Source organism: Bos mutus, chromosome 14 (genome assembly GCF_027580195.1).
Source record: "Bos mutus isolate GX-2022 chromosome 14, NWIPB_WYAK_1.1, whole genome shotgun sequence".
Lineage (NCBI taxonomy): Eukaryota > Metazoa > Chordata > Mammalia > Artiodactyla > Bovidae > Bos > Bos mutus.
In genome coordinates this window covers 45684067-45698939 of record NC_091630.1, presented here as the reverse complement: position 1 = coordinate 45698939, position 14873 = coordinate 45684067, and the positions used below count along the sequence as shown (strand labels likewise).

Sequence of the window (14873 nt, the reverse complement as noted above, 5' to 3'; positions counted from 1 at the left end):
TTGTTTATAAATAGGACTTACTTTTCATGGGACTACTGGAGTCTGAAGGAACAATTCCTTCTGACTCACTACTCTTTTTCTGAGTAGCACAAATGTCCTGCTTTTCCAGCTAATGTTACTGAGCACTTACCTAGTACCTGGTTTCCTTTTAACGTCTTTACATTTATCAATTCCTTTAATCTTTCCAAGAAGGCTGTAATGATGGTATTACTAGTATACCAGTAAACAGAGAGAAAACCGAGGCATAGTTAATCCAAGGTCACACAGCTAATGGGTATATATGGTAAGGGAATCCCAACCTAGGTATTCTTTTTTGTTTTTAAACATATTTATTTATTTAGCTGTGCCAGGTCTAGGTGTGCCAGTGATAAAGAACCAGCCTGCCAATGCAGGAGACATAAGAGACATGGGTTCAATTCCTGGATCAGGAAGATCCCCCAGAGAAGGAAATGACAACCCACTCCAGTATTCTTGCCTGGAGAATCCCATGGACAGAAGAACTTAGCAGGCTATGGTCCATAGGGTCACAAAAAGCTGGACACAATTGAAGTGACTTAACACACACAAACGTGCCAGGTCTTAGCTGCAGTGTGCAGGATCTTCAATGATCATTGTGCCAGGGTTCCAACCAGGTCCCCTGCATTAGCAGCACAGAGTCTTAGCCACTGCATCACCAGGAAAGTCCCCAACTTAGGCATTCTTAAGGGCTGCAATATAGTCCTTTGATGACTCAACATTTCAGCCTTAAGGCAATAATAAATGTGAAAAATTAAAATATAAAGGGTTTGACAACACTGGATATGTTATAAACAGGGTTTTAAAGGAAGCTTTTTATTCGATTATAACTCACATACTGAAAAGTGCATATATCATGTTCCATGAATGTTCATAAAGTGACCACTGATGCAACTGTCATCTACATAGAAAAATAGAACATAACCAGGCTCCTCTCCCCTCAGTCCCCTCTTGTGCTCCAAGGTAAGTTTGAAAATTCAAAATAAGTATTCACTTATTGTTGTGAATACAGGAAGCCACGGGGCTTCCCTGGTGGCTCAGACAGTAAAGAATCTGCCTGCAATGTGGGAGACCTGGGTTGGATCCTGGGGTTGGGAAGATACCCTAGAGAAGGGAATGGCAACCCACTCCAGTATTCTTTCCTGGAGAATCCCATAGTCAGAAGAGTCTGGGAGGCTACAGTCCACAGGGTTGCAAAGAGTCAGAGGCTACTAACACTTTCACTTTTCTGTTGTACAAGCTGAATTTTTATCATCTATTTCAGGTCCTGACTGAAATTCTTTTCCATAATAACCTACTCTTTCTAGAGCAATAATTTCAAAATTTGGTCCCCAAACTGGCAGCCTTAGTATCACTCACCTGCGAACAAAGGACTTGCAGATTCAAGGATCCCAATCCAAACCTACAGGACAAAAACTATAGGTGTGATGCCCAACAAGCCTCGGGACTGATTCTGGCGCTCCTTAAGATTGGAAAAGCACGAATCTGTCTGTTGAAGGAGTTTTGCTTCCTGATTGCATAGTAACTGTTAAGAGTACACTAGGATTTAAAGTCTTATGCTCGAAAAGTAGTGACATTTTAATTATCTATCTCTTTTGAAGCACAAACGGATAAAATGCTTTTCCATTTTAACTGGAAAAGTTAAAAATGTTTTTTCTAGTTAAAACACCTCCCCCACCTGGAGGTGGGGGAACTATTCTATTCTTGTGCTAAAATGCAACATCCTCTAGAACAATACGGTTAGTTAAAATGGAAAAGACCCCGATGCTGGGAAAGACTAAAGGCAGACTGACAACAGAGGACGAGATAGTTGGATGGCATCGCTGACTCAACAGACATGAGTTTGAGCAAGCTCCGAGAGATGGTAAAGGACAGGGAAGCCTGGGGTGCTGCAATCCATGGGGTCGCAAAGAGTCGGACACGACTGAGCCACTGAACAAAACCACCTCCAGTCCTCTCCGGGTCTAGCCTGAACTCGTCTACTTTACCAACAAAGCGGCGCTGCAGGGTGGCGGGTGAATTCAACATGCAGACGCTGGAGCAGGTCTCGGCCAATCCGAAGCCAGGCTCGAGCCGCTCGCCCATCCCGGCGGTGTGTGATTGGTGTTTTCTCTCAGGCGGAAGAGGCCTCCCGCCGTGGGCTCGCCCCGTGCGGCGCGAGCCAGTAGTCGCTCTGCGCCGGAAAGGCCAGAAGCTGCGCGAGCTGTTTAACATGGCGGAGGATACCGCCTCTGCGGCTCAGAGCCCGCGAGGGCGTGCGGACGGGGAGGATGCAGGTTCCCCGGGGGAGCGGGTGGCGGACACGGTGACAGATGATCAGGAGCAGTTTGAATGCCAAGAACTGCTCGACTGCCAGGTACAGCCGGGGGTCCCTGAGGAGGAGGAGGAGGAAGGGGGCCTGATGGCTGAGGCAGAGGCGGTAGCTGCCGGCTGGATGCTCGATTTCCTCTGCGTTTCGCTTTGCCGGGCTTTCCGTGACGGCCGCTCCGACGACTTCCATCGCACTCGCGACAGCGCCGAGGGTGAGTGCTGGGCGCGCCCGGGCCGGGAGCGGGAACCGCGGTGGGCGACTGAGGCCTGGTTTGCAGCACTGTACCTCAGGGGTCGGGGATCTGGCTGCTTGCTGAGGGCCCCAGGCTCGAAGTCAATCGTTGGTTCGAATCCCGCCTCCGCCTCTCATGGGCTCCTCAGTTTTTCTCAGAGTCATAATTTTACTAGTTGGTAAAATGAGAATAACCCGTTGAGTTGATAAAAGGATTCAGTTCAGTTCAGTCCCTCAGTCGTGTCCGACTCTTTGCGACCCCATGAATGGCAGCATGCCAGGCCTCCCTGTCCATCAGCAACTCCGGAGTTCACTCAAACTCATGTCCATCGAGTCAGTGATGCCATCCAGCCATCTCATCCTCTGTCCTCCCTTTCTCCTGCCCCCAATCCCTCCCAGCATCAGAGTCTTTTCCAATGAGTCAACTCTTCGCATGAGGTGGCCAAAGTACTGGAGTTTCAGCTTTAGCATCATTGCTTCCAAAGAAATCCCAGGGCTGATCTCCTTCAGAATGGACTGATTGGATCTCCTTGCAGTCCAAGGGACTCTCAAGAGTCTTCTCCAACACCACAGTTCAAAAGCATCAATTCTTCGGCGCTCAGCTTTCTTCACAGTCCAACTCTCACATCCATACACGACCACTGGAAAAACCATAACCTTGACTAAAGGGATCTTTGTTGACAAAGTAATATCTCTGCTTTTCAATATGCTGTCTAGGTTGGTCATAACTTTCCTTCAAGGAGTAAGCGTCTTTTAATTTCATGGCTGCAGTCACCATCTGCAGTGATTTTGGAGCCCCAAAAAATAAAGTCGGACACTGTTTCCACTGTTTCCCCATCTATTTCCCATGAAGTGATGGGACCAGATGCCATGATCTTCATTTTCTGAATGTTGAGCTTTATGCCAACTTTTCACTCTCCTCTTTCACTTTCATCAAGAGGCTTTTGAGTTCCTCTTCACTTTCTGCCATAAGGGTGGTGTCATCTGCATATCTGAGGTTATTGATATTTCTCCCGGGTGCTTGCATTTCTTGCTTTTTTCTGAGGTACTCCTGTAAAAGGTTTTTTTTTCTTTTAGCAAGTCACTGAGACCTTGTTTTGTATTACTCTATGAGCTGTTTAAACCTCATTGACCCTGTGTGTGTGAAAGTCGCTCAGTCGTGTCTGACTCTTTGCGACCCCATTGTCTATACAGTTCATGAAATTCTCCAGGCCAGAATACTGGATTGGGTAGCCTTTCCCTTTTCCAGGGGATCTTCCCAACCCAGGGATCGAACCTAGGTCTCCCGCATTGCCGGCGGATACTTTACCAGCTGAGCCACAAGGGAAGCCCTCATTGAGCCTGCTGCTCAGTATAGGCTTCACAATGAAAGTAACTGACAATGAAGTCTACCACCTATGCAAGAAAGCCTGTGAATCGATGGGCAAAGATATTGATGCCTACAGAAGGCTAGCTGGCTTTTTGAATGATAACTGAAAGATACTCTGGTATTAATATTTATTGGAGTTGGCTCTCAGCTTATTGCAGCGGACCACAACCCCAAGATAGAATTTAATAGAAAATTAAATATTTCAGAAAACCATGTTGACACATTTTAGCTTCACAGTTACCCATGAGTGAGGTGAGTAAAATCTCAGTTTATGGAGGAGTGATCTAAACAACCTAAAGCATTGATAGGTTAAGAGGGTTGGTCCAGACACCTGCCTTATCTTCCAGTCCAACAACCTTTCCCCTATGTCACAGATAACACTAGAGACAGGGTTCAGTTCAGTTCAGTTGCTCAGTGTCCGACTCTTTGCAGCACACCAGGCTCCTCTGTCCTTCACTGTCTTCTGGAGTTTGTTCACTCATGTCCATTGAGTCAGGATGCTATCCAACCATCTCATCCTCTTTCATCCCCTTCTCCTGCCTTCAATCTTTCCCAGCATCAGTCTTTTCCAGTGAGTCAGTTCTTCTCATCAGTTGGCCAAAGTTTTGGAGCTTCAGCTTCAACATCAGTCCTTCCAGTGCATTCAGGTATTGGTTTCCAATACTATTTTCCATAGAAATGGCCTGATTCCAGGACAGGGACAGGAAATATACAACTTGAACCTGGAGCATCTTGTGACAAAAGTAGGGCAGTACTAAAAGCAAAACAAAACCCCCAAAGAAACAAAGCTCCACAGTTATGGCAGCACAAAGGGGCATAGGAGCCAACTGCAAGAGTTCCCAATAGCCCTGGCAGACATAAGCAAGAAAATGAAAATACGGTTGACCCTTAAACAACACAGATTTGAACTGCACCTGTCTGCTTACAAGCCAGTTTTTTTTCTCAGTAGTAAATACTGCACTACTACACAATCTGGTTGGTTAAACCATGCATTCAGAGGATCGACACTGGAATTTTCAACTGCTTGGAGGGTCAGTGTCTCTAACCCCCTCATTGTTAAAGGGTCAACTGGAGTTTTGGATTATAACCCAAATTATTTTAAAACATCCATAAAGTCCACACTGATGTAAATAAATGCTGGGATAAATAAAGTGGGAGAAGAGACAGATGTCCAATGCAGAAGAATTCCAGGTAATTCATGTTTCTACTCTGTTCTCAAGGAGGTGGAGTGTAAGTCCGCACTCCTGAAATGTGGGCTATATAGAGCACAGTATAGAAAGGGGAAGAAAGTAGAGAAAACTGACAAATACTGCCTCACCCAGGTACTCAAGGTCAGCATCAACAGTGATAGTTGGTAGCATGTACACTTGATATAATATGATGAAAGTGGTACTCTGCCACTGTGATCTTCCTCTCCAAACCCCATAACCCTAGTCTAGTCATGAGAAAAATATCAGACAAATCCTAATAGAGAGATGTAGTTTACAAAATACCTCAAAACCCCCAAGGTCGTCAAAACCAAGGAAAGACTGAGAAACTGTTATAACCAGGAGATACCCAAAGTGACATGATGACTAAATGTAACGTGGTACTCTTTGTGTGGATCTCAACAAACTGTGGAAAATTCTAAAAGAGATGGGAATACCAGACCACCTGACCTGCCTCCTAAGAAATCTGTATGCAGGTCAAGAAGCAACAGTTAGAACCAGACATGGAACAACAGACTGGTTCCAAATCAGGAAAGGAATACATCAAGGAGGTATATTGTCACCCTGCTTATTTAACTTATATGCAGAGTACACCATGAGAAATGCTGGACTGGATGAAGCACAAGCTGGAGTCAAGATTGCCAGGAGAAATATCAATAAAGATATGCAGATGACACCACCCTTATGGCACAAAGCAAAGAAGAACTAAAGAGCCTCTTAATGAAAGTGAAAGAGGAGAGTAAAAAAGTTGGCTCAAAACTCAACATTCAGAAAACTAAGATCATGGCATCTGGTCCCATCACTTCATGGCAAATAGATGGGGAAACAATGAAAACAGTGAGAGACTTTATTTTGGGGGGCTTCAAAATCGTTGCAGATGGTGACTGCAGCCATGAAGTTAAACGATGCTTGCTCCTTGGAAGAAAAGCTATGACCAGCCTAGACAACATATTAAAAAGCAGAGACATTACTTTGCCAACAAAGGTCCGTCTAGTCAAAGCTATGGTATGAGTAGTTTTGTATGGATGTGAGAGTTGGACTGTGACAAAAGCTGAGTACCGAAGAATTGATGCTTTTGAACTGTGATGTTGGAGAAGACTCTTGAGAGTCTCTTGGACACAAGGAGATCCAACCAGTCCATCCTAAAGGAAATCAGTCCTGAATATTCATTGGAATGACTGATGCTGAAGCTGAAACTCCAATACTTTGACCACCTGATGTGAAGAATTGACTCATTTGAAAAAACCCTGATTCTGGGAAAGATTGAAGGTGGGAGGAGAAGGGAACGACAGATGATAAGATGGTTGGATGGCATCACCGACTCAGTGGGCATGAGTTTGAGTAAACTCCGGGAGTTGGTAACAGACAGGGAGGCCTGGCGTGCTGTAGTCCATGTGGTCGCAAAGAGCTGGACACAACTCAGTGACTGAACTGAACTGAACCCTGGATGGGAACCTGCAGCAGAAAACGGATATTAAGTAAAAACTAAAGAAATCTGAGTAAAGGTGGACTTTAGATAATAATGTATCGATATTGGTTAATTAATGTAACAATGCTAATGTAAGATGCTAATAACAGGGTAAACTGGATGGAGAGTATTATATGGGACCTCTCTACTATCTTGGGGCTTCCCAGGTGGCACTAGTGGTAAAGAACCCATCTGCCAGTGCAGGAGATGTAAGAGACACGGGTTTGATCCCTGGGCGGGAAGATCCCCTGGAGGAGGACATGGCAACCCACTCCAGTATACTTGTCTGGAGAAGCTCATGGACAGAGGAGCCTGGTGGGCTACAATCCATGGGGCACAAAGAGTTGCACACGACTGAAGCAACCTTGCATGCACCACTCTATTATCTTCCCAACATTCTGTAAATTTAAAACCATTCTAAAAAAAAAAAGTCATTTAAACAAAAAACAAAGACCTTTTAAGGTTCTCGCCCAAGACCCAAGGAATAATCTAGGTCACCTCCATTATTTTAAGGTTCAGTTCAGTTCAGTCGTTAAGTCGTGTCCGACTCTTTGCAACCCCATGAATCGCAGCACGCCAGGCCTCCTTGTCCATCACCAACTCCTGGAGTTCACTCAGACTCACGTCCATCCAGTCAGTGATGCCATCCAGCCATCTCATCCTCTGTCGTCCCCTTCTCCTCCTGCCCCCAATCCCGCCCAGCATCAGAGTCTTTTCCAATGAGTCAACTCTTCGCCTGAGGTGGCCAAAGTACTGGAGTTTCAGCTTTAGCATCATTGCTTCCAAAGAAATCCCAGGGCTGATCTCCTTCAGAATGGACTGGCTGGATCTCCTTGCAGTCCAAGGGACTCTTCAAGAGTCTTCTCCAACACCACAGTTCAAAAGCATCAATTCTTCGGTGCTCAGCTTTCTTCACAGTCCAACTCTCAAAGGCACCAAAATCCAGAAAGAGTAAACTCTTTTCCAAGTTGCATCGCTGAATCAATGACAGATACACAAACTGTGAAGTTAACATTGTCTCTGTATGCCATTTTTGACTGACAGGCTCCATTTTATCTCTTATAGAATTACATTTACTACACTTTTCAAGAATGTAAACATATGCAACTCTAGATGCTTACTAGAAATTCTTAGCTTTTTCATTCAAATTCAGAATTGTTCTCCCACCTCACTTGTGTCAGATAATGCCTTTTCCAGACTGATACTCCTAACTTGTCTCCATCGGGGGAGGCAGTGTAGGATTGTGATTAAGAGCTTGGGCTCCATCGTTAGTTGTCTGTGGTTTTTTGTTTGTTTTTGTGAGTGTGTATGTCTGTGTTTTTGGCTGCACAGCTTGTGGGATCTTAGTTCCCTGATTCCCTGACCAGGGGTGGAATTTGTGCCCCTTGCAGTGGAAGCACAGAGTCCTAACCACTGGACCACCAGGGAGTCCTTGTAAATTGTCTGAGTTTGATTCCTGGCTCTGCTTATTTATCATCACAAGCCTTGAAGCAGGGACTTGATACCACCAGTTTCCACATCTGTAAAATGGTAGTGATAATGGCGTCTACCTCATAGAGCTGTTCAGAGAAGCAGATGAACTGGTATTTGTAAAGCAAGGTTTCTCCAGCTCAGCATGTTGACATTTTGTACCACATAATTCTTTATTCTGTGTGTGCTTGAGGGTGAAGAGGGGACAGGGTGGAGGTCACTGGTGCGTTGTAGGATCCCCGACCTCAACCGGTAGGTGCAGTAGCAGCCCCCTCCCACTCAATCAGAATGTCTCAGTGTGACAATCAGAAATGTCTCTGGACATTGCAAAGTGTCCCTTAGGGGACAGAGTCACAACACCCCCAGTTGAAAACCACTGCTCAGGGCTTAAAGTAGGTGCCTGGTATTTTAGTAATTGCTTAAATATAGTTGTTATTGTTGTTGGCCATTAGATCCTCTGGTGTCTTTCTGTCAGTAGTATTTGATTACAGGTATGGAAAAAACAGATAGCTGGCTTCAACTTGAGTAGATTTTCATTGTTTTGTTTTATGCCTAATAGATACAAAGAGCAATTCTTCTCTAGAATAGATTGGGCTTTTCTTCTGTTTTGCTCCTATACCATACTTACCCTTTATGACATTAAAATTTTAATTAGTCACCTGCCTACATTTTTGTTTAATTTGTGTCTTTTCAGACTAAAACCTTCCTAGGGGGCTGTCTATCGTTCAGTCATGAGTCCCTACCATTGGCCAACAGTAGATATTCTGTAAATATTGAATAAGTTGTGTTTAAATTTTATATAAGTTTTGTTCTCTTTTTGAATCCTGTTGTTTTATGACTATATTTGGTACAGATAATCTCCAGTATAGCGTAAGGCTATGGCATATTAAAATTGAGGAAATCAATGAAAATAAATATGTTTCATCTGCTTAGCAGCTGCAGGACTAGTTAATTTAATCTTTGTCTTTCATTGTACATAGTAAACTCACTGAAAACCAGGATTATGGTTTACTCATCATTGTAGGTACTCATTACCTAGCATAACACTGGGTGGGTGTTCACATATTGGGGAGGTTAATATAAATACATGTTTTAGAATAAAGTTTTGTAAACTAAAGAGACTCTCATTCAACTGAAACCTTAAGAGTAATATATTTCCTATTACGTTAGGCATCTTAAGGTAGAAAATAAGTTTCCATCTAATGATTTGCATATTTTACAGTTTGGATCTAAATCTCCCTTTTCATTAGTACAGAGTGGTACCTGTGAAAGTACGTAGTTTTAAAGATTTATTATTCTGTGTATGAAACATCAGTTTTATTTTGAAGGTAAAGTGTTCATTGTTACTCACTTTTGTTCTGATTTCTTAAAAATTGGGAATAAAGCATACAGTTCTAAATTTATGATAATCTTTGGGTGACGTTTGTTAATTTATTGCTCAGCAAACCACACAGAGGTACTGCAGGGCCAAGTTTGGAGTTTTGTTTTAATGTTTTAATAAAATTTACTTTATTCACTTTCAGCTATTATTCATGGACTGTCCAGTCTAACAGCTTATCAACTGAGAACTATATACGTATGTCAATTTTTGACAAGAATTGAAGCTGGAAAAACCCTTGGTAAGTATGTTTTTATCTTATATGGAAGATATTTCAGTCTATGTCTGAAGGTGTGATGATGAGAAGAAAGAGATGCTGCTGCTGCTGCTAAGTTGCTTCCGTTGTGTCCGACTCTGTGCAACCCCATAGACGGCAGCCCACCAGGCTTCTCTGTCCCTGGGATTCTCCAGGCAGGAACACTGGAGTGGGTTGCCATTGCCTTCTCCAATGCGTGAAAGTGAAGTCGCCTAGTCCACTCTTAGCGACCCCATAGACTGCAGGCCTACCAGCCTCCTCCATCCATGGGATTTTCCAGGCAAGAGTACTGGCAGTGGGTTTCCATTGCCTTCTCCAGAAAGAGATGGGAGCTATCGGGTTTTTTTTGAGAGTTTTCCCACTTGTATTTGGCCTGTACATCTATACACAAGCATATTTAAAGCTAGTAAAGGAAATATCCCTATCTTTTTGGAGCAACAATTCTCAAATTTTTGCTTACTTCAGAATAATTAGCGAACTTGTTAAGAAACAGAATGATGTAGCTCCTTCCCCATTATGAATTTCTGATTTGGTAGGATGAATTACATTTCCAATAAGTTCCCAGATGATTCTGATGCTGCTGGTAGGAAACCATGCTCCATATACTCTGTTTTAAAGATAACATTCAGTTCATTTCAGTTCAATCACTCAGTCATGTCTGACTCTTTGCAACCCCATGGACAGCAGCAGACCAGGCTTCCCTGTCCATTGCCAACTCCCGGAGCTTGCTCAAACTCATGTCCATTGAGTTGGTGATGCCATCCAACCATCTCATCCTTTGTCTTCCCCTTCTCCTCCTTTTCCTTCAGTCTTTCAACATCAGGGCCTTTTCCAGTGAGTCAGTTCTTCCCAATCAGGTAGCCAAAGTATTGGAGTTTTTCAGCTTCAGCATCAGTCCTTCTAATGAATATTCAGGGTTGATTTCCTTTAGGATGGACTGGTTTAATCTCCTTGTGTCCGAGGGACTCTCAAGAGTCTTCTCCAACACCACAGTTCAAAAGCATCAATTCTTTGGTGCTCAGCTTTCTTTGTAGTCCAACTCACGTCCATACATGACTACTGGAAAAACCATAGCTTTGACTAGACGGACAAGAGGCTCTTTAGTTCTTTGCTCTCTGCCATAAGAGTGTTGTCATCTGCATATCTGAGGTTATTGATATTTCTCCCAGAAATCTTGATTCCAGCTCGTGCTTCATCCAGCCCAGCCTTTCTCATGATGTACTCTGCATATAAGTTAAATAAGCAGAGTGACAATATACAGCCTTGACGTACTCCTTTTCCTATTTGGAACCAATCTGTTGTTCCATGTCCAGTTCTAACTGTTGCTTCTTGACCTGCATACAGTTTTTCAGGAGGCAGGTCAGGCTGTCTGGTATTCCCATCTCTTGCAAAATTTTCCATAGTTGTATCACACAGTCAAAGGCTTTGGTGTAGTCCATAAAGCAGAAGTAGATGTTTTTCTGAGCTCTCTTGCTTTTTTGATGATCCAGCTGGTGTTGGCAATTTGATCTCTGGTTCCTTTGCCTATTCTAAATCCAGCTTGAACATCTGGAAGTTCATGGTTCATGTACTGTTGAAGCCTAGCTTGGAGAATTTTGAGCATCACTTTGCTAGCGAGTGAGATGAGTACAGTTGTGCGATAGTTTGAGCATTCTTTGGCATTGCCTTTCTTTGGGATTGGAATGAAAACTGACCTTTTCCAGTCCTTTGGCCACTGCTGAGTTTTCCAAATTCACTGCCATATGGAGTGCAGCACTTTCACAGCATCATCTTTTAGGATTTGAAATAGCTCAGCTGGAATTCCATCACCTCCACTGCCTTTGTTTGTAGTGATGCTTCCTAAGGCCCACTTGACTTCACATTCCAGGATGTCTGGCTCTAGGTGAGTGATCACACCATTGTAGTTATCTGGGTCATGAAGATCTTCTTTGTATAGTTCTTCTGTGTATTCTTGTCACCTCTTCTTAATATCTTCTGCTTCTGTTAGGTCTGTACTGTTTCTATCTTTAATTGTGCCCATCTTTGCATGAAATGTTCCCTTGGTATCTCTAATTTTTCTTGAAGAGATCTCTAGTCTTTCCCATTCTGTTGTTTTCCTCCATTTCTTTGCATTGATCATGTAGGAAGGCTTTCTTATCTCTCTTTGCTATTCTTTGGAATCCTGCGTTCAAATGGGTATATCTTTCCTTTTCTTCTTTGCCTTTCGCTTCTCTTCTTTTCTCAACTATTTGTAAGGCCTCCTCAAACAACCATTTTGCCTTTTTGCATTTCTTTTTCTTGGGGATGGTTTTGATCACTGCCTCCTCTACAGTTGCATGAACCTCTGTTCTTCAGGCACTCCATTTATCAGATAGAATTCACTTGAATCTATTTGTCACTTCCACTGTATAATCGTCAGGGATTTGATTTAGGTCATACCTGAATGGTCTAGTGGTTTTCCCTACCTTCAATTTAAGTCTGAATTTTGTAATAAGGAGTTGAGTGCATAATCACTCAGTTAGACTATGGTAACTTTTTAGTGTCTCTTACCACTGTCGTTATTGGCAACAAGCATATTTGAAGCCTCTTATTTGATTTTGGACTTCCCTGGTGGCTCAGATGGTAAATCGTCTGTCTACAATGCCGGAAACCTAGGTTCGATCCCTGGGTTGGGAAGATCCCCTGGAGAAGGAAACGGCAATCCAGTCTAGGACTATTGCCTGGAAAATCCCATGGACAGAGGAGCCTGGTAGGCTACAGCCCATGGAGTTGCAAAGAGTTGGACACGACTGAGCATTTGATTTTGACTTCAGCACTTTAATAAGGTAATATGATTTAAGCTATAATATCTCTTTCCTTTGTCTTCATAGATTATTTTGGACTGTAATGACCAAGCCTGGTTCGATTTATCACTAATGGCTAATATTTACAGCATGGTCATTTAAAGGACCTTCTGATGCAGATAACTGCATATTTATATTGGGGTTTGCAATTTACAAAAGGCTTTCCCAACAGTCTCTAGTGGTAGACAGTATTACATGAAGCTGTTTACTTATGAACATGTTGTGTTACAGGAGATCCCAGCCTGTTAGTACCACTTTCAGGACTCTCACTAATCCAGTTCTGGCTTGTGTAGCGTCAGAATGACTGTGCTGTAAATATTAGCCATTACTGATAAACTGAGCCAGGCTTGGCCATTATAATCTAAAATAAACTATGAGGACAAGAGAAAGAGATATTATAGTTTAAATCATATTCCCTTATTGAATAAGTGCTGAACTCAAGCTCAACAAGAGGTTACAAATATGATAGTTGCTAGTAATGTGTGGCAGTAGTAAGAGTCACCACACAGTTACCATAGTCTAAATGACTAATGTCTTTAAGATATCAAAAAAGGGTCAAAAAATTTCCTATTTTGTGTGTGACTCCATGGTTTAATCTTGAAGTTCCCCAGAGCACGTCTTAGATACAATAGGCCGGGGTTAGTGAACAAGAATCAGTATATTTCAAATAAGTCAGGCAGCATTTAAAATTTCATTTTAATTTATATTGGATTTTCAGCTATATATAACCCTTTTGCTTATTTTTTTAGTGGTTGTTGTATAGCAGCACTGCCTAATAGAAATATAAAGTAGGCCATGTGCATGCAAGTTAAGTCGACTCAGTCATGTCTGACTCTTTGCAACCCTATGAACTGTAGCCCGCCAGGTTCCTCTGTCCATGGGATTATCCAGGCAAGAATACTAGAGTGGGTTGCCATGCCCTTCTCCAAGGGTTCTTTCCCACCTTGGGGTCAAACCGGAGTCTCTTACATCTCCTGCATTGGCAGGTTGGTTCTTTTACCACTAGTGCCACCTGGGAAGCCCAAAGTATGCCTCATATATAATCAAAACTTTTCTAATAACTATATTAAGTAAAGTAGAAATAGGTAGAATTTTAACAATGTCTTATTTAACCCAGTATTTCTAAAATATACGTCAACGTATGATTGATATAAAACGAGATATTTTACCACCTTTATTTTATTTAATTTTTTTGCAGTACGTCTTTGAAATCTGGTTTGTATTTCATAGTCAAAGTACATCTCAATTTGGATTAACAATGCTTTAACTGTCCAGTAATTACATATAGCTAATGGCTGCCTTCGGAGAAGGCGATGGCACCCTACTCCAGTACTCTTGCCTGGAAAATCCCACGGATGGAGGAGTCTGGTAGGCTGCAGTCCATGGGGTCGCTAAGAGTCGGACACAATTGAGTGACTTCACTTTCACTCTTCACTTTCAAGCATTGGAGAAGGAAATGGCAACCCACTCCAGTGTTCTTGCCTGGAGAATCCCAGGGACGGGGGAGCCTGGTGGGCTGCCGTCTATGGGATCTCACAGAGTCGGGCATGACTGAAGTGACTTAGCTGCAGCAGCAGCAGCAGTGGCTGCCTTATTAACTTTATAGTCACCTGCTCCACCTGGTTTTAAAATATGGCAAATGTCTTAAAGGGGAAACTTTTGTTTATGGCAGGCTCCACCCTCTCATGGGACTTTATCTTAAGATCTGTACAACTGAAAGTTTTCCGTACTTTTCCACCCCAGCTTCCTGCACTGCCCCAGAACTCAGCTAAAGCTTTGTGGGGAAATGCTAGCCATGTGTTTTCAGTTCTTCTAGTTTTCCAGTCCACCGTGCTAGCCCCAAGGAAACCACCAGAAGCTCTTCTTTCTCTTACCCCAGTAAAGCCTCCCTGCCTGGAGCACACTGGATCTTCAGCCTTTTCAGCAAAGTAGCCCAGGGAGGAAAAGAGCTGTGAATCATCTGCTCACCTGAGAAGGAATCTCTTTCTAGGATGTATTCCACCTAGTTCTCAGAGCTTGCACAGCTGTCTCCTGTCTTCAACAACATGATTTTGCAGTTTGTCCCCATTTTTTTTTTCTGGTGATGGTGAGAGTGTTGCCCTGGTGCATTCACTTTCATGCATCCTACCTGAAAGTGAAAGTCTACACTGTAAAGTTTTTTTATCATTTTTCTTTTTGATTTATTGATTTCTAATTGAGGCCTAATTGCTTTACAATGTTGTGTTGGTTTTTGCCATGCAACAACGTGAATCAGCCATGGGGATACAAGTCTCCTCCCTCTTGGACCTCCCCTCCCACCTCCCACCCTATTCCACCCCTCTAGGTTGTCACATAGCACGAGACTG

At 43.0% G+C, this 14873-nt stretch overlaps 1 protein-coding gene across 2 annotated transcripts in view; it reads left to right on the top strand.

The window, feature by feature from the left end:
- The first annotated feature begins 2183 nt into the window (after positions 1-2183).
- The window catches only part of TERF1 (telomeric repeat binding factor 1), a 43054-nt gene continuing 30364 nt past the window's right edge, over positions 2184-14873 (top strand). For both annotated transcript variants that reach the window (XM_005907229.3, XM_005907228.3), the window contains exons 1-2: positions 2184-2537; positions 9596-9691. In XM_005907229.3, the coding sequence (XP_005907291.2) occupies positions 2228-2537; positions 9596-9691 (406 nt within the window). In that variant the 5' untranslated portion in view covers positions 2184-2227. The remainder of the gene's footprint in view (positions 2538-9595; positions 9692-14873) is intronic.